The 24,302-nt window shown below is 39.2% G+C and overlaps 1 protein-coding gene across 1 annotated transcript in view; it reads left to right on the top strand.

Annotated features, from left to right (window-relative positions):
- The first annotated feature begins 1,282 nt into the window (after positions 1-1,282).
- The window catches only part of plch1 (phospholipase C, eta 1), a 54,678-nt gene continuing 31,658 nt past the window's right edge, over positions 1,283-24,302 (top strand). Inside the window, exons 1-6 of the mRNA XM_053678183.1 lie at positions 1,283-1,729; positions 13,198-13,344; positions 15,097-15,365; positions 20,008-20,136; positions 22,781-22,951; positions 23,634-23,727. Coding sequence (XP_053534158.1) covers positions 1,570-1,729; positions 13,198-13,344; positions 15,097-15,365; positions 20,008-20,136; positions 22,781-22,951; positions 23,634-23,727 — 970 coding nt within the window. The 5' untranslated portion in view covers positions 1,283-1,569. The remainder of the gene's footprint in view (positions 1,730-13,197; positions 13,345-15,096; positions 15,366-20,007; positions 20,137-22,780; positions 22,952-23,633; positions 23,728-24,302) is intronic.

Raw genomic sequence — 24,302 nt, 5'->3', positions numbered from 1 at the left:
AAAAATATTTTCGTTAAATATAGGTGTGCAACAATTATTGGCACCACTATGAATTCACATGAGAAAAATACATTTGTATATTCCCAAGTATATTCCCATTGATATTTAATTTTTTTTAGTACAACGGTGACTAGGAACAGGAAATTGTTCAACCATCACTTCCTGTTTCACAGGAGTATAAATATGAGGTAACACACAGGGCAAATTTCCTTATTCATTCATAACCATGGGTAAGAGCAAGGAATGTAGCTGTGATGTGTGGCAAAAGGTTGTTGAGCTTCACAAAAAATCTCCAAGTATCACAGCTGGAGAATTGCAGAAGTTAGTTGCGTCTTGGGGTCAGAAAGTCTCCAAGACTACAATCTGAAGTCACCTACATCACCTCAAGTTGTTTGGAAGGGTTTCAAGAAAAAAACAAAAACTCGAGCGTCTTCAGTTTGCCAGACACTACTGGAACTTCAAACGGGATCGGGTTCTATGGTCAGAAGAAACCAAAATAGAGCTTTTTGGTAATAAACACCAGAGGTGGTTTTGGAGCACACAGAGAGGTAGCCATATGGAAAAGTACCTCACGCCCACGGTTAAATATGGAGGTGGATCTTTAATGTTTTGGGGCTGTTTTTCTGCCAGAGGACCTGGACATTTTGTTAGAATACATGGCATCATGGACTCAAATATCAACAGATATTAAATGAAAACCTGACTGCCTCTGCCAGAAAGATTCAAATGGGCCGTGGTTGGATCTTCCAGCAGGACAATTATCCAAAACATAAAAATCAACACAAAAATGGTTTACATGACCATCCCAGTCCCCTGACCTGAACCCCATAGAAAACCTGTGGGGTGAACTGAAGAGGAGAGTCCACCAGCGTGGACCTCGAAATGTGAAGGATCTGGAGAGATTCTGTACGGAGGAACGCTCTCAGATCCCTCGCCATGTATTCTCCAACCTCATCATCATTATAGGAGAAGACTCAGAGCTGTTATCTTGGCAAAAGGAGCTAGCACAAAGTATCGACTAAAACTGTGTAAATAATTGTTGCACACCTATATTTAACAAAGATATTTTTTTTGGGATGAACCTGTGTTTCGTTTGCAATTGTTTGATAGCCATGAGAGCAGAGTATTTTTGTGATTTTTTTTAAACAAAAGATTAAAAGATTAAATAATAAAGACAATTTTTCACAGCCTTCTTTGCTCATGTTTACCAAGGGTGCCAATATTAGTGGACGACACTGTATGTGCTTATCCGTTTATCTCCTTACCTCTTTTGTTCTATGTATGATTTCTGCTGAAAATCATCCCCTCTTTCACCCACTTTATCTGTCTCGCTCCCCAGCGGGACTATTATGCCTTTTTTCCCCCCTAAAACAATGAATTAGATCTTCAGATCCCTGCTTGGCTTTGCGCGCACCATCCTCAAAGGTTCAAAGGCTCTGCATAAATAGCATTTGTGAGGGAGATACAAGAGTGCAGATGACCAAAGACATGGACTGAGGGATTGTGGGTAAAACAGTGGGTGTGAACGGGCAGTTAGAGGTGCAGGCTAGGGTCCACGTTTGCTCAGGGATGTGGCACGGGTTCGGATCCGGTCCCGAGGGCATGGAACTGTTCTCAGTGATGGCTGAGCGATCAGTCGTGGCCAACGTTGCTTCTCTGCTGGCACGGAGGTTGTATTATATTGGGGGAAGTGTGGCCGTGCCACAAAAGTGCCGTCTGGCTTATCTGGGTGAGTGTAGCTACGTTAATTTGGGAGTTTATGTGTGGAAAGTTTTTTTTTTTGTTTTTTTTAAACTTTTATTTATTTATTTTTTAATATAAATTCTTGCTCATTATAACACAAGCCATATCTATAAATACTGTAAATATAAATCTTGATTGCTATTTACGGTGACTTCTTTGGATTTGCTTTTGTTTACTTTAACTTTCTTTCCATACTAACTACATTTCACTTAGCTTGCAATGATTGGAGGTAATGAGACAGAAGTGGAGAAATAAACCGTTTGCTTTTCCCTACTCGGCACTGCACATATGCGGATGTATTCCTTGAAATTGTCTCCATAAATTTCTTCCAGGGTGATTTTCTTGCCAACTGTTGCCGTCTAATAGCTTTACGCTGTGGCCATACTGAACAGATGGCGTTAATTGCAACCATGTGCTTTATAGCAAAAAAACATACGAGCAAGCCTTTTGAGATCTATCTAAAGCTTCCAAGAGCATCTTATTACGTGTTGCCATGCGTGTGACGCAGATTGCACACTTGTGAGCTTGATGTTTCTTTGGGTTTAATTGAGCAGCAGTTAGGAACGTTGGTTAATGACTGGGATTGTGATGGTGAATAGATAATCTGTGTCTAAAAGATGACAGGAAAGGAGCAGCAGGAGCTCCGCACTATCATACGCTGTTTGGGGAGGAACAATGCAAGCAGGAGTCTATTTCGGGTTATTTATAGCTCCGTTCTTTTTCACTCTTGGTTTATTTGTGTGCATGTGTTGTGAGGAGATGTTCTAGACTTGCAGGACTCCTAAGAGCTATGTTACTAAACATTTCTGTGTCTTGCCAATGACTCAGAGAGGACCCTGTATGGAAATAGCTCAGTGTTTCATACCGTGAGAGTTTGATATGTCTGAGAATCAGATGCTTAACGGCTGTACTGTTTCTGCAGATTCCCTTAGTCTGTGTTTCCTTGCCGCAAATGATTGAGGAATTATCAAGGACGGATAAAAGTCAGTCGAAATACATTTTAATATTAACAGTTGAGCGCAAACTTTTGCTTTTCCATGAACAATTAATCTTTAAAGAAGATAAGAGATATATTTTACAGGCTGTACAGGATTTCACAATGTTTTTTTTTTTTTTTTTTCCAAAAATGCTTGATTTTACTGTGGTTTCCCCCGCCAAAAAAATTTGCTATGCAATTTGTGGAATTTTTTGTGCTTTTTTTTTTTTTTTTGCGGAAAACTACTTGAATTGGTGAGATTGCAATTGGGTCTTTCACAGTGATGTTTGTCGGTAAATGAGACCTTTTAGCTGTACTCATGTTCGACGCACATGAATCAAAGAGGGCTTTGGCTGAATGAACTTTGTGATGATGTCACGATGCGTCTTGGCCCAAATCTGCGGTAATTTGAAAAAAAATTGCAAGGGCTCCGAATATTGCAGATTTCACTCAATTTCGTAAAAGCACAAAATCCCGGAGGGACTGATTACTATAAACACATGCAAACTCTGGTTTTGCAAACTATAAACACGTGTTCTCCGGTTTTCCATGTTTAACTCGTGCCGTGTTCAAAAAGTGACAAGTTGCCTGTGTGTTTTTCTCTCATTGGTGTGTAGCGACTTCTTAAATGGGAACTAATTGCAGGTAGGAACTAAGTGTGACTGGGGAACTATGGAAATGTCGGACCGCACGTGCTATGAGAATCATTTAAGCCAATCAGATTTGTCACTCCTTGTACACACATGTTATTTGGGATCTTTGTAAATCAGGGCTTCAGTGCATTGATTTTATTATCACAAGAAAAAAAAAAGTCACATAGTGCAAGCAAATATATTAACATAAACTTCGCATTTCTCTTTCTGACTGCGATATAAATATCTATAACTTGTTTGCCCACCCTCGGCCTTTATACTGTACTGCGTCCAACTTCCTTCATATCCTCTGAGTTAATATTATCTAATATTATAATATTCATCTGCTCCCCACGTTCTTCCTGACATGTCTGTTCAGACTCTGCCAGATTGCTTGGCAAATCTTTGAGCTTTCTTCTGGAATCTCTGTTGGAACTGTGCCAGATGTCAAACACTGCCTTTTTAAAATTAGCTCTGAGGACGGAGAAGCTAGAAGCAAAGCTTCCTCTTAAACCGTAGATTTTCCCCCCCGTTAATTATGCTGTGGGGCGCACGGTGGCTTAGTGGTTAGCACGTTTGCATGTTCTCCCCGTGCTACGGGGGTTTCCTCCGGGTACTCCGGTTTCCTCCCCCAGTCCAAAGACATGCACGGTAGGCTGATTGGCGTGTCCAAAGTGTCCGTAGTGTATGAATGGGTGTGTGAGTGTGTATGTGATTGTGCCCTGCGATGGATTGGCACCTTGTCCAGGGTGTACCCCGCCTTGTGCCCCATGCTCCCTGGGATAGGCTCCAGGTTCCCCGTGACCCTGAAAAGGATAAAGTGGTATAGAAGATGGATGGAAGTATGATTATGCTGTGGATTGTTGTCTTGTTGCGAGATACATCCGTTTGATTTGGAATCGTAGGTTATGATTCTGCTTCCCTGTTTTATATTCCCGAACAAACGTTCGAAAACCAAATGTAGTCCAATAAGCCACAAAACACTGCTGCTCGAGTTGAAAGTCTGTTCAGCGAATGCTAATGCTAACGCTAATGCTAACACACTGATGGTCAGCACTAAATCATAAACAGTCAATTGATAACACTGTTGCTTTGCTTTTATAACTATAATAATAAGATATGTGCTTTGTCATATATTTTTTTGTGTTAGCGACAGCTTCACATAGCTACAAGATCAAAGCAGATTTTTCCTGCTAGCTAGCGTCCATCTTGATTGCTAGCGAAAGCCACTATGAATAAGAAAAGGCGAGTCGTTTGCACACCGGTGGGTATCTGTTTCCTCTCTTACAGTCAAGCGTCTAATACAGAAATATTAGGTGTTAGCAGAAATAGACATTTGTAGACAAACACACGCACACACACACACACACACACACACACACACATATATATATATACAGTTTGACTGTACTTTTAAGTATGATAGGTGATAATGTGTGTATGTGTGTGTGTGTGTGAGTGTGTGTGCGGAGCAGTACAGGCTACGCGCAGGTGTGTGTCTGCATAATGCATGTGCTCTGTTGTGTGTTTCCGCTCTGATGCTTCTGAGGCTCTGCGCTTTGTTGATCCGGGCATCACAGAGAATCTTCACAAGGCAATTATTCAGTGTTTGATATTATCCTGTAAGACTCCTTAGAGAACGCTTTCATCTGTCATCCCTCTTTTCCCGTCTCCCTCTCTGTCTCTCTTGCTTACTCTCTCTTTATCTCTCTCTTTCTCTACACCTTCCTCGTTCATTCAATGATCCTCTCTCTCCGTCTCACTCTCTCCATGTCTCTCGTTCTGTCTCTCTTTCACTCTCTCTCCCCATCTCTCTGCTTCTGTCAGTGCTCATCTGTCTTTCTGTCTCACTCTCTCTGTCTCTCATTCTGTCTCTCTTTCACTCTCTCTCCCCATCTCTCTGCTTCTGTCAGTGCTCATCTGTCTTTCTGTCTCACTCTCTCTGTCTCTCATTCTGTTTTTCTTGGTACCTTTTACTGTCTCTCTCTGTCTGCCTCTCTTGCACTGTTTCGTTATCTCACTCTTTCTCTCCGTCTCTCTTTCCCCATCCCTCTCTTTTGTTTGATTAATCATATGTCTCTATATCTCTCTCTCTGTCTCTCTTTTTGTCTCTCTTGGTCTCTCTGTCTGTCTGTCTCTTTGTCTGTCTCTGTCTCACTCTTTTTTTATCTGGATCTCCCCATCTCTCGCTTTCTTTTGACGTTCCCCTCTCTCTCTCTCTCTCTCTCTCTCTCCCAGCTCTGTCTCTCTGCCTCACTCTCTTTGTCTTCCTTTTTGGGTCTCTTGGTCGATCTGTTTCTCTCTTTCTCTCTCTCTCTTACACTCTGTCTCTCTGTATCGTTCTCTTTTTTCTTTCGACGCTCTCTTAAAAGCCATGCAGCCCTGATGGGGACTTTTCACTACTCTCTCCTTTCCCAAAAATAAAAATAGAATTCAAAATCACAGCGCTCACCCTTTATCTCAATTACTGTCTATCCCAACTACATTTTTGTCTATTTCTATTTTTTTTGTCTATATTTTATCAATTTCTTTTTGAGTCAGATACAATTCCCACATTTCATTTATACTCTGGGTTTTCTCTCTTCCCTCAGTTACTAGTATTTGCCTTATGCAGCAAAATTCACTTTTCACAAGTTAAAAATCTAATAAAGTCTGATTGATTGATGGCACCACGTGTACAGGAAACCAAGAGATTATAAAGATTATGATAACCTTTAGAGACCTTTACCCCACCAGGCCCACAGGCAGAGACACGAATCTACAATGAGGCCCTGATTTACTAAGTTCACAAATGATGAGTACTAATTTGATGATATATTTCTTTAAATATCAATTGTTAAAAGCGCTATGCATGAAATGAATGTGGGGGGCACGGTTGCGTAGTGGTTAGCTCGTTTGCCTCACACTTCCAGGGTTGATGGTTCAAGTCCCACCACAGCCCTGAGTTTGCATGTTCTCCCTGCACTTTGGGGATTTCCTCCGGGCATTCTGGTTTCGTCCCCCAGTCCAAAGACATGCATTGTAGGTTGATTGGCATGTCCGTAGTGTAGGAATGTGTGTGTGATTGTCCCCTGTGATGGATTGGCACCCTGTCCACGGTGTACCCTGCCTTGGGCCAGGCTCCCTGCGACGCAGTAAGGATAAGCCGTACAGAAAATAGATGGATGGCTGGAGGGATGAATTGAATGTGCAAATTAGAGTTAGAAAACAATATGTGAATGATGTGTTTGCAAATATTATTTGTTCTTGATAGCCGTGACTAGTTCGGATCAGTCTAAGAGTCCAATTGAAACTGTAATACTGTCTTACATTTTATATCAAAGCACTGTTCAAAATTATGATATGAATGTAAAATAAACGCATGTAGACAGGACTAGATATGGACCTTGTGTAAAAAAAAGAAAGTGCACATTTGTTCATGGGAAATGGAATGACATTCTTATCAAAGGCTGCTATTTAAATGCTGTTAGCATCGAAGGTGTGAATGTGTGGCGAATAACTAATGTTACCAAATTAATAATGTCAGCTTTTTGAGAACCTTTCCATTTATTTCGAGACACTGAGGCATAATTTATTAAACAGTAAAATGCTATAAGACTTAGTAAATGATATCATTTTGCATTCAACTGACAGAAATGGGCTTCTGCATATTTAATACCTGCCCTTCAGTTTTTTTTATTTCCACATGCAGACTTTGTTCCAGATGTTTTAGGCTGTATAAACTGTATATCCCATTTCAATTTACACCACTGTATATTTTGCACTTGTATGTAGAGACACCACATATTCGATATTCATTAGGGCACAAATGCAGAATGGACAATACTCACAATTTTGGTCAAGTGAAAGTCCTCCATCGAGCCTGTTAGTAAATCAGATTGCATATTTTTTTGCTTGTATTTCAGTTTTGCATGTATTTTTACACAGGAACTCAGGACAGACATTAATGACACCTTGCTAATATTGTGTACTAAACGCACACCAGAAGTGTGTTAAGCTGAAAGATGCTAGCATTTGTGAAATTCTTGACACTCAATTCAGCATGTCAGGCTGATCTACTTTTTATCTTTCTCACTTACACATTGTCTGAGATCTCTGAATAATGGAGAAATCAATGGGGTTTAGTGGAATCCTCTTCCCCAGGGTCTCGTATCTCTCTGCAGCCGGATGAATGCTTTGCCTCCCCTGTCTTGCTCCCTCGTGATATGGGTTGCAGCCCCACTGTGGCCTGGCAGTAATCAGGCATGAAGGTTTTCTCAACATGAGGCTAATTAGGATTAAATGAACTAGAGAGGAACTGGCTAACAATGAAAATAGTGAAGACAGCAAGGGAAAAAATAGAACATAAAGAAAAGACAGAAAAAAAGGAGAAGAGGATAATGAGGGTGTGGAAATATAGTGCATCTGAAAATGTTGTTTTTAGGCTACTTTCATTCTTCTTTAAGCATTCAAGTGCTCTCATTAGGATGCTCTCATTAGGATCGCTTTAGGATGCAGATAGTATCGAAGATCTCATATGAAACCCAGTTTGGACTAGCCTGTGTGTATTTCTGATGTAGAGTCAGGATTACTCAGACTCCTTGCATACATTCATAATCTCTTCACATAATCCTATGACACATTACTAATTAAAGCCAGGAACCACAGGCGAAAAATGTGTGTTTAGTATGTGGTTAATCATACCATATGACGAAATTGTGACAGGTTAAAAACTACACTGTAATAATTAATTGGTAATCAGACCTTAAAAGTACAAAACTCTACTATGTATCAAGACTAAGGACATGCTCAGTTAAACTACAAGGAGTTTATTTAAATTCACTATGGGAATATAAAAGATTTTCAGTAAAAACTGCTAACTTTATATTTAGCTATTGGGCACGGCCCATTTGTAAGTGATGTATGCAAAAGAACATAGGTACAGCTTGGCCATTATGACATAAACCTATTTTGCTCATATGTTTTTGTATGAAAACTGATTTGGGTTTGCAGTTTTCATGCTCCTGGCTGGCTCACCGAACTGGAATTTTTATTGTTATAACTGTCAGTATTTTGTTATTAGCCAGTTTTTAATTAACACATAGCTAGTACAATATATATGCTTTGATGTGTCCTTGTAAACAAACAAACATTTGATTTAGAAGATTCTGCAGTGATATTTATTCTGTTTTTTTGTTTGTTTGTTTGTTTTTTTTGTTTTTTAAATCGCACAAGCTGAAAGTACTGGTAATTTACATTTTGGATACCGGGATAAAATGTATTACATTTGGAAACTCTGCTAAGCTGAAAAATGATTAAAGTTATGTAATTGTTTGATTTCTTACCATAAGTTCATAATAATGTGTTATATAATAATATGCTCATTTGTTTCATTAGTTATAGTATTACACTTAAAACCTGTTGTGCAAGTTGACTGTCTATTTGTCACTCCTGGCTGGCTCACCAAACTATTAGGTTGTAGATTTATTGTTTTTGCTAGGTCAGCAACCTATCTGTCTTTTGTTTTAGACAGGTTTTACATATGAGTTGTACATATTGCACTGGGTACATTTGGAAATGGTGCTGAAAATGTTCTTATGTATTTTTTAATTCTTACACATTATTCTTGTGACATAATGTGACATGGCAGGTGATATGCTTGCAATAATGTTTAAACAATCTGTGACTGTATATAATTTAAAACATGGCATATGTGCTAACCTTGTGTCCTTTGTTAGATTGCAATTTTATAACCTCCTGGCTGGCTCGCCAAGCTGTTAGATTGTAGATTGTAGACATGTTTTTTATCTGGTTTTTGTGTTTTTTTTTAAATTAAACAATAACAAGATGAAAGTTTATATGTATGTGGAAACATAATAATTTCATGTTACCATACATTTCTTTCAGCAAGTCGGCTAGGGCATTTAATTTTAATCACATCAGAAGTAATTTTAAAACAATCACTTTAATCGACTGATTTAATTCAACTATATTTTGCTATATCTTTTATGGCATTTGGTAGATGTCAGAATTCCAGTGGGTCAAAAGTCTAGATACACCAATTCCAGAAATTGATGCAATGACTTTTAAAAGCTTTTGATTGGCCAATTGTCATAATTAGGGGTTTATTGGGAGTGCACACCTGGCTGTATTTAGAGCTAGTGCCTTTTAGCCCTTGATAACATAAAAAAAAAATCCAAGCAACCTAGCCAAGACCTAGTGAAAAAATGTGTACCAACACATGTCTGGTTCCTCCTTAGGAGAAATTTCTAAACGTGCAGACAAAATGAAAATTAAATCAGTCTTACCTCTCCCTTTCTCACTCAATATTTTTTACTCTCTCATACATTTTAATCAGGATGATTTTTACTTCAAGTCATGGTGTTCATTGTATCAGTAATTTGTCAGCGTTTGAGTGATAAAGATACATGAAAATTCTGCCTTCCCCGCCTCAGGGGAGCCTAAGACTGCCCATTAAGGCCTGGCAGTTAATAAGTGAAATCCCTTTTAGACATTATCTCATTGTTTGTTGCATATGCATGTTTTAAAAGCGAGATAGAGAGAGAACACTCTTTCTTTTTGTTATTTGTTCTCTACAGACTGGGCTCTAGTCTACAATCTGGCACAGACAAGGGTGTGAAAGACAATTCTGCTTAACACACACTCATGCTCATTCATCCTGTCCCTTTCTCTCTCTGTTTGCCACTCTGTCACTCTATATCCAGTCTAGCTAGTTAAGGTACGTTTTTGTCTAAATTCAGTGCACGCTTTACATGTAATCCTTTGAGGTAAAAAGTCAGATAAAAGTTGTGAGGAATGCAAACACTCTCAGGGTTCCCAGGGTAAATGGGTCACTGAAGATGAATGAATGAATAGATAGCAAATTAGGCTAGTTAGCTGTTACTACTTAGGACTAATACGAGTGTTGTGATGGTTATAGCATGCATGGATTATGAGCTGATTTTTTAGTTTAAGAAAATGAAAATTCTTTAGAAAAAAAGGCAAGTGTGAAAGCATCTGGGCTGGCCTTTGGTAGAATGTAAAGGTTTTTCTTTTCTTATATTTAGGTATCAAGCTCATTCATGCATAAATCTAAATTCTTGGTGAGTTTTTCTTCTCTTTCACACACATAGTCAGTTATATCTTCATGTGTCATATATCTTTCTAGTTCTTGTTCTCTTGCTCATCTTGCTCGTGTCCATTTGTCTTACCTTGTCTCTGTCTCTTGCTTCACTTGCTTTATTTGCCTGCATGTTTACACTGATGTGTAGTGGCTAGGTGACAATGTAGCTGTCTATTGCCATTAAACCTTGCTAAAACTCGACTAGATGTACCAGGTCAGGCCTGGAGTAATGCGGTTGTATGTGTGTGTGTGTGTCTGTGACTATACAGTACATGCGCATATATATATATATATATATATATATATATATATAATGAAGAAAGATTCACTATATATATATATATATATATATATATATATATATATATATATATATATATATATATATGTATGTATGTATACACATCCTACTGGGTCTCGGGGAGCCTGGAGCCTATCCCAGGGAGCATGGGGCACAGGGCAGGGTGCCAGTCCATCATAGGGCACAATCACATACACACTCACACACCCATTCACACACTACGGAAATGCCAATCAGCCTACCATGCATGTCTTTGGACTGGGGGAGGAAACCGGAGTACCCGGAGGAAACCCCCGCAGCACGGGGAGAACATGCAAACTCCACACATGCAGGGCAGCAGTGAGAATCGAACCCCCGACCCTGGAGGCGTGAGGGGAACGTTCTAACCACTAAGCCACCCTGTGCATACATGCATGCATACATGCATGCATACATACAAACATACCTACATACATAGGCTTGTTTTCACAGCTGCCGTGTGGCTAGGAGGGAAAGACTATTAAGTGTTGATGAGTAATCTCCTCTCGCCTCCAGCAAAAGATTTTGAGCTCCCACTTCTGTAACACTTCATGAGAAAATGTGTGTGTGTGTGTGTGTGTGTATGTGTTTGTGTGTAGATAATTGCCTGTTTCATTCCTCAGTAAGGCTTCCTTAAAATAATTCAGATCAAGTTCTTGTTGCTGTTTACGCACGTCCTAATACACTCATTAAACTGTGCATGGGTTAAATGTGGTACCGCCAAACATGCCTAATAAACACATTTTAATACTTTTTTGCAACTAAGGACCACTACCAGTGTTCTGAACATTTCATGACATGACTGTACAGTCATATTTGCCTAATGTGAAAAAAAATATATGTGAAAAAAAGAATAAAAAGAATTTCACTGTGCTTTAAAGTATATGTGACAAATAAAGGTTTCTTCTTATTCTAGGCAAATACGTACAGTCATGTTTATTTATTGGCATTATTAGAGCATTTTATAGACTGTATCTTATAAACAACACTTTCTCTTATAAGTTCACATTATTTATTTATATTTTGCTGTTTAAAGCTACTGGACCTTTTGTTAAAAATGAAAAAATAAATAAATAGATAAATCCATGTTCTATAATATTGTGAGTAATCCACAGTCTGTGCTATGTCCGGGGTATCAGGTCAGAATTAGCAGGAAATTTATGCCAGCTAATCAGACACTTCATCAGACATCATCACACCACAACTTTAGGCATGAAAGAAGTCTGACCATACAATAGCAGGCAAGAACCAGCAGCAAATCAGGAGAGATACAGTGAGAGAATCTAATCGAATCAATTATATGTAATCAAATAATTATGGTTTGATTATAAATGATTATTAATTTAATTATTACCACCACCACCCCCCAAAAAATAAAAATGAAATAAAAATAAAAGATAGACATTTATTTGTTCTCTAATCTGCAGACAAGTTTGTAAATGATGATCAGATTTATCCTTGTTGTCAAAAAAATAGCAAAAAGCCAGTGAGTGAATGTTTTGGTCGGTGTGTTTCTGTGCATTTTAGTACCTCCATTAATTCCTTTCTACCTTCATCTCTTTCTCACACATCTTACTATGATCATATCTGTGTGTCATGCTTTGAAAAAAATACTGTCCATCCATGAGAATCCATTCTGAAGTGTCAGTTTATATTCAGGGGGTATTTCTGGGTATGCGTACAGAAGCAGCGTCTCAGATCGTCCTCTTTATCAGTACTGTTGCTCTTCTGAGTAAAAGACTTCAGAGAAACCAAGCTCTGAATGAAGTCGGTCTGAAAAAGGGCACAGACAAGCATTACTCACTTTAGTACTCTCTCTCTCTCTCTCTCTCTCTCTCTCTCTAGTACTGCATATGCTGCCCTCCACAATCTCTTTTCACAGAGAAGCAGAGGTTATTTACGTTTTGAAGCTGGCAGAACTTTCAGTGCTTGTGAAGCTAAATGTGAGTTGGCTCTCGGTAGATGCCTCGTTATGCACTGTTAGGGTTGCAGGCGAATTCTGCAGCATTGCGTCAGGTGGAGTTCTCCGTGGATATCTGTCCTCGTCTTTCCATTTCTGGAATCTGGTGTGTTATTCTGTCAGTTTTGTGTTCGTTCCACAGGCCCGTCCATAATTACCTCCATCCTGTACGTGACACACAGCTCTCACTCTTAGCACATCTGCAGATTGTGGCCAATTACCGTCCCGTCCATATCGGAATCATGAAGACACCCGTCGATCTGTTGACTAAAAAAATAACCTGTCCTTGTTTCAATCTCCATCTCTGAAATAGTCCTGCAGTCAAATATTTTGGGTTTTCATTCTAATTTGGGTAGAAATTGCTGCATCTATTTTTAACTCAGTTGTTCCTTGCTATCAACACACTGGTATGTGTGTGTGTGTGTGTGTGTGTGTGTGTGTGTGTGTGTGTGTGTGTCTCCGCAGTTGAGCGATGTATGAGTGTGATGCAGTCAGGCACTCAGATGGTGAAACTGAAGAATGGCTCCAAGGGCCTGGTTCGCCTCTTCTACCTGGATGAGCATCGCTCTTGTATCCGCTGGAGGCCTTCCCGCAAGAGTGAGAAAGCCAAGAGTAAGCACAAACATACTCAATCTTTTACTCATACACAGATTCACACACAGAGGACTTGATTTACTAAAGCTTTTATTGTGTACACCTGCAAAAAAAACAACAGCAAATGCAGGATGATTTGCATCCACAGAAAATGACATCTTTTAAATGAGGAAAAAAAAGAAGTTCTCACATTCTCACTCAATTCCACTAACATTTAAAAAAGTTTTTTTTTTTTTTAATATATTTTTCACTTGTCTACACATTTTTGCATTTATATAAACATTTTAATAACATTTTTAAACGTCTTTAAGTCACATTAATGAATTAATCACGTGTGCTGGCCTAGGAAAACCCTGCACATTGTGAAATTTTTTATTTTTCCTCAAAGATTCAATAGGCTTTCCTGAGCTGATATAGGTTTCCGTTTCACATGTATTACTAGTATTTAAAAATAAATAAATTGTGATATGGATACTGCTCGTGATTGTGATTGTGCTTGCACCCCTAAAATTAAAATATAGATGATGATACAGCTAGTGCGTCTTTGGTGCGTCTTTGGTGCTTGGACCCCTAAGACGTTATGGCTCCTGCATCTTTGGTGCTTGGACCCCTGAAATGAAAACATGTATGACATTATGGCTGGTGCATATTTGGTGATTCGACCCCCATTCATAGGCTTTGAAATAGACATGCATATGCCATATGCCGGGCTTAAGCAGGACATCTAATGTATGTGACTTAGTGTATGCAGGTATGGTTATTTTAGGCTTTCTGCAGTAAGTAAAGCTGGTGTGAGTGGGTCAGGGATTATCCCGTGTAAGTGCTTTGTTCATCATGCAGAGTAGGTGATTCATGGGGTAGATAATAATAATCGCTTCTCTCCATGCTCAGTGAAGTCTTCTGGTTTGGTTGCTGTGTCCTAGCACACACAAGATGCAGTAAAACCCAAATACAATGACAAGTACTGACTGTCATCTTTAGCTCTCTTTCTGTCTCCCCAATTCACACTTCATTTTTTTTTTATCTCTCTCTCTCTCTAACTTGCCTGTCTGTCATCACATTTAAAGTCTGTCTGTGCAAGATAAGCCTCTTTGTTACCCTCCATTTACATAATTAAAAAATGACAAAGGAGCAGATTGTGTCCAGCTCATTACCTACTGAAGGAGGTTGCTTGTGACAGCTCTGGTATGAAGGAACGCTCTATTCCACTGATGATGTGTAGATAAGATTATGATCATGTTATGGGGAACCCCCCCAGATTTTATCAGCTGGTGTGATATTTCAGATGTCACTCAAGAATTAGGTTTATGAAGAGATGTAGTGTAATTACAGAACCTCTGATAAGTCTGGGATAAGATTTTGATAAAGCTGTTCTGCCGGAGGTGTATAAGAGAGAGACCGAGAGAAAGCGACAGTGCGTGTGAGAGGGAAATGCAATAAGATTCATTACACACTTATATTGTCTTCAGCAGAGGAGTGAAAAATTGGGCAGGAGAAAATAGGATTCCGGTTTGTGTCTGTCCAAATATTTGTTTACCTTCATTGATAGAATCTGATATCTTCATTGCAGACGACACATTTCTACATCACCTTCGCCCTTTCTGCAGCCAACGCGCGAATCGTACACTCAAAATAATCTTGCACTTATTGTAGTTACAGTTTGCTTTCCAGCTCGTAAGTCATTTTAATGTAGATTGCGCTTGTAGATGTGTGTTGATGTACTGATGTACTGATTCGGACATGGCCTGGTCACTGTGCTCTTTTTCTCAGTCACGATTGACTCGCTTTACAAGGTTACCGAAGGTCGACGGAGTGATATCTTCCATCGGCACGCTGACGGGAACTTCGACCCCGGATGCTGTTTCACCATTTACCATGGCAACCACATGGATTCTCTGGACTTGGTGACATCCAATGCAGAGGAAGCAAGGACATGGGTGACGGGACTCAGATACCTGATGGCGGGCATCAGTGATGAGGACTCATTGGCCAAAAGGCAACGAACCCATGACCAATATCCTTTATATGAGCAGAGGTGTGTGGATGGGTGGAGGAATGGAAGATCTAGTTTTCTGATTGGTTGTATTTCAGCAGTTAAAATTCTGAATTTATATTCAGACCATAAGGTTGTGAGTTCAACCCCGGTCCCAGTGTAAGGCCCTTATCCTGTATGCTCGGATTGTATACTGGTTCACTTGAAACTTACTTTGGCTGATTAGCGTTTAACAATCTGACAAATGGATTGTAATGTGTGAACACTTACGATATGTTTTTCACCACACATCACTGTACTACCTTTCTCTACTCACCACCTGTGGGTGTTTCTATGATATTCCGATAGGTTCGGCTATGGCCACTGTTATGGAAAACAAGGTAGCAGTATTGGACTTTACTGAACATGCAGCTGGGCAACAATTTAATATGCGGTTGCTATTTTGCATAAATATTATAGATTTACTTGACAGAGGTCAAAAAGCATTAGCCACACAGTACACTTATTTGCAACCTTAAACTCCAAAGAACCAAAATTGGCACCTCCTAACCAACATTAGCTACCCTAACTAGCTATCTTTGTGTTAGCTAGATAAGGTAGTTAGCTGAACTAATAAGACCTCTTCAGTAGGAGCTATAACATAGCTAATGTTAAGCTAATTATACATTTAATTAAATACCAGCTCAAGATAACTATCTTTAGGATAACGTGGTATATTGTTAGCAAGCAAGCTAACCACTAGCAAGCTATGCACCATTAGGCACATTATCCTATTTTGTTATTAGAGACAGTTGGTTGAATTATGTAATGCAATACTCTTTTTTCACTGTTGGATGTAACCAGATTTTGACATGCTAGAACCTTACTTGCAAAAAAAGATAATATTTCTGTTCAGGAAAGTCTGTAGTTTTAAGAACTATATATAGAATAAAATGTCAGACTATCACTATGAGAAGTCAACCACGCATAAAGGGAAGTGTATAGTCAGAGCTCATGAGACCAAAAATCTGACAGAGAGATAGTCTTTAGGACATCCAGATTGTGTCTTCTGATTCTTCTGTCTCCTTTTGTGACTCATGAGCTGAACATGTGTGAAGTCACACACAATATGGCTCCTGACACAGCTGGCAAAACGGCAGAAAGAATCAGATCTGCAGTCCTGTGACACGCTTCCTCACAAACACAACTGAAGCATCCACACATTGTTTCCAAGCTGAAGGGCGCAGGTCCTGGCGTGACTCCTGGTTTGATGGCTAACAGAGTGTGACATGGAGCTAGAAGCTTTTTTGTTGGGCGGCAAACAAGAAGAAAATATGTATGTCTGCATACAGAAAAACACACATACGCAGACATACATGTAAGGCAAAAACAGACCAAGGATGAAGCATACAGATAAAGTATAAGCACACGCTCCTTCACTGAGTGAAGCAAACACACATATTGTTAAAAGCTTATTCAGTCCCTCCAGGACTTTGTGATTATGGGATCGCAGAAATGAACGCAAAATCAAGGAAACGCCGTAATATTCACAGGAGCTTGCAAATTTTCAAAGTTACCGCGGATTTTCCACAGATTTGGGCCAGGATGCGTCATCACAACGCGCCATATGATGTCATCACAATGCATATTCAGCCAAAGCCTCCTTAGATTCATGTGCGTCGAACCTGTGAATGTACAGCTAGGGCTGGACGATTTATCAGTTATTTTGGTTTTTTAATCCTGTTACTACTTTCCTCTTAAAAACATACTACCGCGTGTGTAGTCACGTGACTCCGCCACGTCCAGTCAGCGGCATGGAAGCAGCATGGAGGCGAACTCAAACGCCGAGTCAACTGAGCAACAGGAGCAGCTTGTACCAAAGAAAAACGCCGTGTCCGTCGTTTGGACGCATTTTGGCTCCAGTAAAGAAGAAGTCCAATGTAAACACTGCAGAAAAACCCTTTCAACGACCAAAGGTAATACCACCAATCTGTGGTGCAGCACAATCACGTTACCGAATATGAACAGTGCATTTTTACGGCTCAAAAAACCAGAGTGACTGACAAGCGCCCAGCAACAAGTGCCTCCACAAAGCAGGTGTCGATAACACAAGCGTTTACAAATGCTACACAAAATGGAAAGGATTCAAGAAGATGGAAAGAAATAATTGACGTCATTTGTTACTACATCCCGATGGATATGGCTCCCATGGGTTTAAAGATCTCGGTAAATCTCTCCACACAAGATACACCGTGCCATCGCGACCATATTTTCCCCTAAACTGGGGGAACACGTACATTTCTGCCCAACATGTTCAAAACATGTCATAAAAAGGTATTTAAAATATTCGTTTAAAGGAGATTCAAGTTATTATTTACTTTTCACATTGCATAATTTCAGCTAATATTTATTCACAAGAGATACAAGTTTTCACATGACAGAATTTAAAACTTATTTTGTTTGCAAGAGATGCAAGTTATTTATTTTCTCCTTTTTTTTTTTTTTTTTTTTTTTTTTTTTTTAGGAAACTTGCTTTTTACATTAAAACGGATATGTGAGTTTTTTTCCACAAGACGTTTACATTTCAAGTAATGTGTGCTTTGATTTCAATTTTTCAAAATATTCACTAAATAAACATAAATAGTTTGCACTCTTTCACTAGAAACAAATATCCCAACGTTAATAGTTGAGCATATTTACAGTACAAACCTTGTCAGTGAACTATGAGGGCAAAAAATCCCCCCCCCCCAAAAAAAAACAAAACAAAACAAACAAAAACAAAAATAATCGTTCATTAATCGTAATCGAGGTAAAATGTTCAATTAATCGAGATTTTAATTTGAAGTCATATCGTCCAGCCCTACGTACAGCTAAAAGGTCTCGTTTACTACCAAACAAAGACATTGTGCAAAACAATTTCAATTTGCGATTGCGATTTCGCCGATTCGAGTAGTTTTCCGCAAAAAAAGCTCCACACATTGCATCACAAATTTTTTAAAAAGCTGCAGCAAAATTGAGCATTTTTGTCGGAATTCTGTAAGGACTGCTTATCATACAAATACCTTTGTAGGAAGACTTCGTCAAACGGTTCTCCATAAATATGTTTCACATGAAGCTTTGACGAAATTCAACAGCTACTCATAGACTTCTATTACAACAAGTACAGATTTCTTAAAATTCTTGTGCAGACTTGACACATATGGTAGACAGGAAAGCTAATAAGGTTTAGCAACACAGAATATTCCTTTAACTTGATTTAATCCCGCTTGCTCTCTGGACTGCTTCGAATCCTGCTATGAGAACTGAAATATTTATTTTCACACAGCCCACCTTGTCTTTCTGAATGTCAGATCTTTCACTTTTCTTCACGTACACACCCACGCAATCTCCTCTGCTTGTCTTTCACGCTTCCAAATCATGTGAACAAATCTACAGCAGATGGATTAAGTAAACATGAATGAAGTGAAGCATTTGCTTTGAAAGCAGTAAGATGTAAAATCATGACATGGTTCCCGTGCCCTCATAATCCAGAGCATGAGCTGCATGTAAGGGCAAGGGAACATTAAAACACCCCTCAGCAATTGGGATAATGCATTAGAAGAGAACTGGATATATGCTGGAATTGTGAGGATGGGCTTTCTTTACACACACACACACACACACACACACACACACACACACACACACACACACACACACACACACACACACACACACACACACACACACACACACACACACACGCGCGCACTCTGATCTATATAATTTATTTAGACAGCACTCTGGGTCAGGCAGTGGTGAGACCTCCCTGAATCCATTAAGGTTGTTGTATTCGAGAATAAAGAGGGCAGGGGGATGAGCTCATCGCGTAGTGAAGCTAACTGGGTTTGTGACACAGAATCTGCACACTTGCCATGCACAATGCTTCACATAAATGCTAATCTGAAAAGGCAGCAGGTCACACTGTTATGTTCACCAAGCATGTGTGCAACAAATCAGTTGAAATCGTTCCATAATTGCTACACTGCCTAGCGTACTGACGGCGTCATTTTTGATTTTGACATACACTCCATGGCCAGGAGTATGTGGACAACCTGACTATCACACCCATATGTGACCATTCCAAAATCATAGGCATTAACACAGAGTTGGTCCCCTCTTTGCTGTTATATTAATTGAGGCAAGACGTTCCACTAGATTTTGGAGTGTGGCTGTGGGGATTTGTGTCGATTCAGTTAAAAGAGCATTGAGTGAGGTCAGGCACTGAGGAGGCCTGGGGTGCAATCGTCGTTCCAGTTCATCCCAAAAGTTTCCGATGAGGTCGAGTTCATGGCTCTCTGCAGGACCATAGAGTTCTTCCTCTCCAAACTTGACAAACCATGTGTTCATGGAGCTCAATTTGTTCACCGGGGAAGTGTCATGGCTGGGACAGGTTTGGGCCAGTGAAGGGAGATTGTCATTCTAAAGAATTGTGTGCTTACAACTTCGTACTTATTTGCATGAATAATTAATATTAATAAGGTTCTGTATATTTTCCTCATGTAAGGTATCTTTCATATAAGATTCTTATAAATAAAGTAAATATCCCTGGCATTACAGCGCACTCCTAATTTGTTCCCCCAGTCTCCCTTTTAAAGATCTCTGTAGACAGTAAACACTAGAAACCATTATGATTGAAAATGACTTCTTTCCTTAACCGTGAGTGAAAGTGGATGAAGCAGACATTTGAGGAGGCTGACAAGAATGGAGATGGGCTTTTGAACATTGATGAGATCTACCAGCTGCTCCACAAGATGAACGTCAACCTGCCTCGTCGCAAAGTGAAGCAGATGTTCCAGGTAAAGGAGCGGAAACTTATTTGAAAAGAAAATGTGCTTAAGAAAGAATAACTGTCACCATCAGTAACTTTTTCTGACTTTTTCCTGTTCAAAAGGAAGACATGTTTAAATGCCTAAAACCTCAATACCCTTTTTTTTTTTTTTAAATTATAGCATAATAATGTGTATTGCAGGCACTACATGTATAATTCAATAATGTACAAGATTATGGATTACATAATACCACACGTTCAGTAATGTTATTTTTATCTGTGTCTAAACCACTTAAAATCCCTTTGTCAAAAATAGCATAGGCTTTATTATTATTATTGATTGACGTTCGCCTCACACCTCCAGGGTTGGGGGTTCGATTCCCACTGTGGCCCTGTGTGTGCGGAGTTTGCATGTTCTCCCTGTGCTGCAGGGGTTTCCTCCGGGTACTCCGGTTTCCTCCCCGAGTCCAAAGACATGCATGGTAGGCTGATTGGCGTGTCCAAAGTGTCCGTAGTGTATGAATGGGTGTGTGAGTGTGTATGTGATTGTGCCCTGTGATGGATTGGCACCTTGTCCAGGGTGTACCCTGCCTTGTGCCCGATGCTCCCTGGGACAGGCTCCAGGTTCCCTGTGACCCTGAAGGAAGGATAAGCGGTATAGAAGATGGATGGACGGATAGTAACAGCTTACTTATTTGTATGCCAGACATCTTTAATTGTTGATATGATGAAGTTTTCTGTTGGGAGACATTTATGGAAGGAGTCTCCAGTGTAACAGTCAGAGGTAAACCTATAACTGTAAGTTTTCTGATACAGAAGTCTTCAGGACTGAGGGGTTTAATGCTTCTTGTTAGCATGACAAGCTGCATGATTTTGGTCGCATTTACTTCAAGAGAGAGAAAAAAGCGAGTGAGAGATTGATGACTGATTATAGCTGCTTTAACACACCTAAACTTGTCTTACCAACTTCTGTGGTTTATTCCAAGGCCGCTCTGATTGCAGGACTCCTGTTGTTTAACTGAGACCACGTATCAGATGGGAGGGAGCTTAGCTTCAGTCTGATTACATGCGTTTAGTATTAGGTGGAAGGTTAAGGATAGGTTTATACTCGTTTTAACTATGTGTGTGCACGCAAGATGGCTACAGCACAACTGCCGTAACAACTGTGACAATATCGCTCACTTTTTTCCTCGACCCTCATTATTGTTCAAGTTTTAAATAAGTGCGCCTTTGTTTTTGTGTGGTAATTCATAACTCACTGGGAACAAGGCATTTCTGGTCTCATTGAGTCTTATTTTCTTTAAGGAAGAAATCGGGAGATACTGAAAGAAAAGGATAGAATAAGAGAAATACTGGTTGAAGGGTAGAAATACAGAGGATGGGAAAAGTGGTAAATAGGAGGTACGAGGCAGAGAAGATGAAAAGTGATAAGGGGTAATAAGAAAGGGTGGAGATTTCACTGGATTTCAAGCCCAAGTCTTTTGTTCTGTTAGTGGCACAATGTTCTGTTGTCAGTCCGGCTCGACCGGTGGTCTGACTCAAGAACATGCCAGCTGACAGAGTCTTATATCTGCTTTTTGCTAAATCTAATGCCAGATAGCAGGCAGAGCTTAGGTTTTGTTGGCAGAGGTGAGCTGCTGGATTTGCTGTACACATAAATGCTTGGGCCCCGACCCTGCCTAGGATAAAGCGCTTACTGAAGATGAATGAATGAATGGAAAAAATGCTTGGAAAAAAATTCAGTTACATTGGACATGGGAAACTAGCATTTTACACTGTTTACTGGCAGGTACCACACCCTAATGGGAAAATCTTTACATATATATATATATATATATATATATATATATATATATATATATATATATATATATATATATATATATATATATTTAATTACACCTTCACAATTACAGAAATACAAATGAAGAAGTGGCCAATTATATAAGCACACATTTGATTTTCATAGAAAACTTTTTTCTTTCTTTTTTTTAATCACCTGTAAGCTAGTAAATATTCTGAAAAGATGGACGGATAAATGCATTTAATTCATTAAAAAAAAAACAGAAAAACTTTTTTACCCAGATTTTTTATTTCATTTTTGTAATATCACACCTAATGATCAGTTACATATGGTATGTAATAGTTTCAAAATATTGTTCAAAATACACACACATACACACACACATACACACACACACACGCACACACACGCACACGCACACACACACACACACACACACACACATATATATATATATATATATATATATATATATAAACAATAAGCAAAAATCAAAACATCCAAAATAAAAACAGTCAATGTCTGTCTTTGGACTTATGAAAGACTGTGGATGTTCCTCCACATGTTCCTGTGGAGCCTCCCCCTTTGAAAGCTGCAAAAAAAGGCTCAGGGAAAACATATTTTAAGAAAACATTACAGCAGTAACCAAGAGAATCTCAGACAACTGGTAATTTTTCAGTGTTACAGCATATAAGAAAGTGTCTATACGTGGACCAGATCATTTTATGTTGCTGAAAATAAGATTTACCACAATATAGGACTCAATATGGATAGATTTAGTCAAATGAATGAAGAAAATACATCAAGTATACAGTAAACATCATTGCAAATGTTTGTTTTACAACCTGTGTCATGTCTGATGTTACAGGAAGCTGATACAGACGACCAGCAGGGAACACTAACGTTCGAGGAGTTCAGCGTGTTCTACAAGATGATGTCTTTAAGGCGAGACCTCTTTCTGCTCCTCATGTGCTTCAGCGAGAAGAAAGATCACCTGACAGCCGAGGAGCTTGGCAACTTCCTGCGGGTGGAGCAAAAGGTTAGAAGTTAAGCATGTATTATTTCCTGATTTCCATTAAACTGAAAGTTAGTTGTGATAAGTTGGCCAGTCCATTACGCAGACTGATTCATTCACTATAGGTCATTAAACAACAGCAAAACTGGCTTTCCATCCTTACACCACCCTTTCCATGCATCGATCCTTGCATATTTATTCAATTTAACCTGGATTATTCTTCCTATGTTTGTCTCCTTTTACTTTTAAAGAAGACTATCTTAGACTAATTGCTTTTGCAAGATTCTTTTAACATATTCTGTCTCTTCTCTTTCTGAGTCTTGAGTTCCATTAGCCCTACATTTTTGGAGGTTTTCCAATACACACACAAAAACAGGTCTTTGAGCCGTCACCCAGCTGCAGCCACACACACAGAACCCATTGTGATTTTAAACTCGAACTCCCTCTCTGTCCCTGATCCTGATCACCTTATCAGAGAGAGAGAGAGAGAGAGAGAGAGAGAGAGAGAGAGAGAGAGAGAGAGAGAGAGAGATGTTACACTGTGTGAGAGTGAGGAAGAGAAATGAAAGAAAATGATCCGAAACGAGTGAATATCACAGTTTGAAAGCTGTCGTGCTACATTTGACAGAAAGACAGTGAGGGAATATTGACATTGTGTATGTGAGAGTGTTGACTCTTGACTGTCTCTCTGTCTCCCGAACCCCAGATGTCTGATGTGACAACTGAGTTCTGCCTGGACATCATTGACAAGTTTGAATTGTCTGAAGAAAACAAGCAGAAGGGCATCCTGGGTATCGAAGGTCGGTTCTCTTAGTATTTCAGTAACTTCATGTATCTTACTCTCTGTTCCTACTTGACGTGAGCCTTTTATTGCGGAAGTGTTTATACGATAAATTCTAGATAAATAAATAGTTAGATATAGACAAGCAGGCATATGGACTCCCATCATCCTGTTCTCCTCCTCGTCCTTAATTAATATAATTGAAATAAGGAATAAAACATGATGGTACATGCTTTTATAGGAAAATAATCAATGGCCGAGCGGTGTGATGCTTTACCACCCTGATGTTCTATTCCTCTTACACCACAGCAATTTAGCAACTACTACAATTTTCCATTCAAACATTTTTTTATATTTTACCAAAGAACGACACATGCTATTTTTATGCATTTATCGTTACTGTACATTTAATATCATGGAATGAACATAAAACAAGTTAGTTCCTGTTATCACTTACGTTATAGCAGCTTTCCTTCACCAGCCTTTATTTGTTCTCTCTCTTAAAGTGAATAAGACAAAAAAAAAACCCTGAAGACTTTACCTTGTCTTTACATCTGACTGTTACAAAGCGCTTCTTCCATAGTTGTTAAATAA

This window comes from Ictalurus punctatus, chromosome 4 (genome assembly GCF_001660625.3).
Source record: "Ictalurus punctatus breed USDA103 chromosome 4, Coco_2.0, whole genome shotgun sequence".
In the NCBI taxonomy this organism is placed as follows: Eukaryota; Metazoa; Chordata; class Actinopteri; order Siluriformes; family Ictaluridae; genus Ictalurus; species Ictalurus punctatus.
This window is presented reverse-complemented; position numbering and strand designations above follow the sequence as displayed.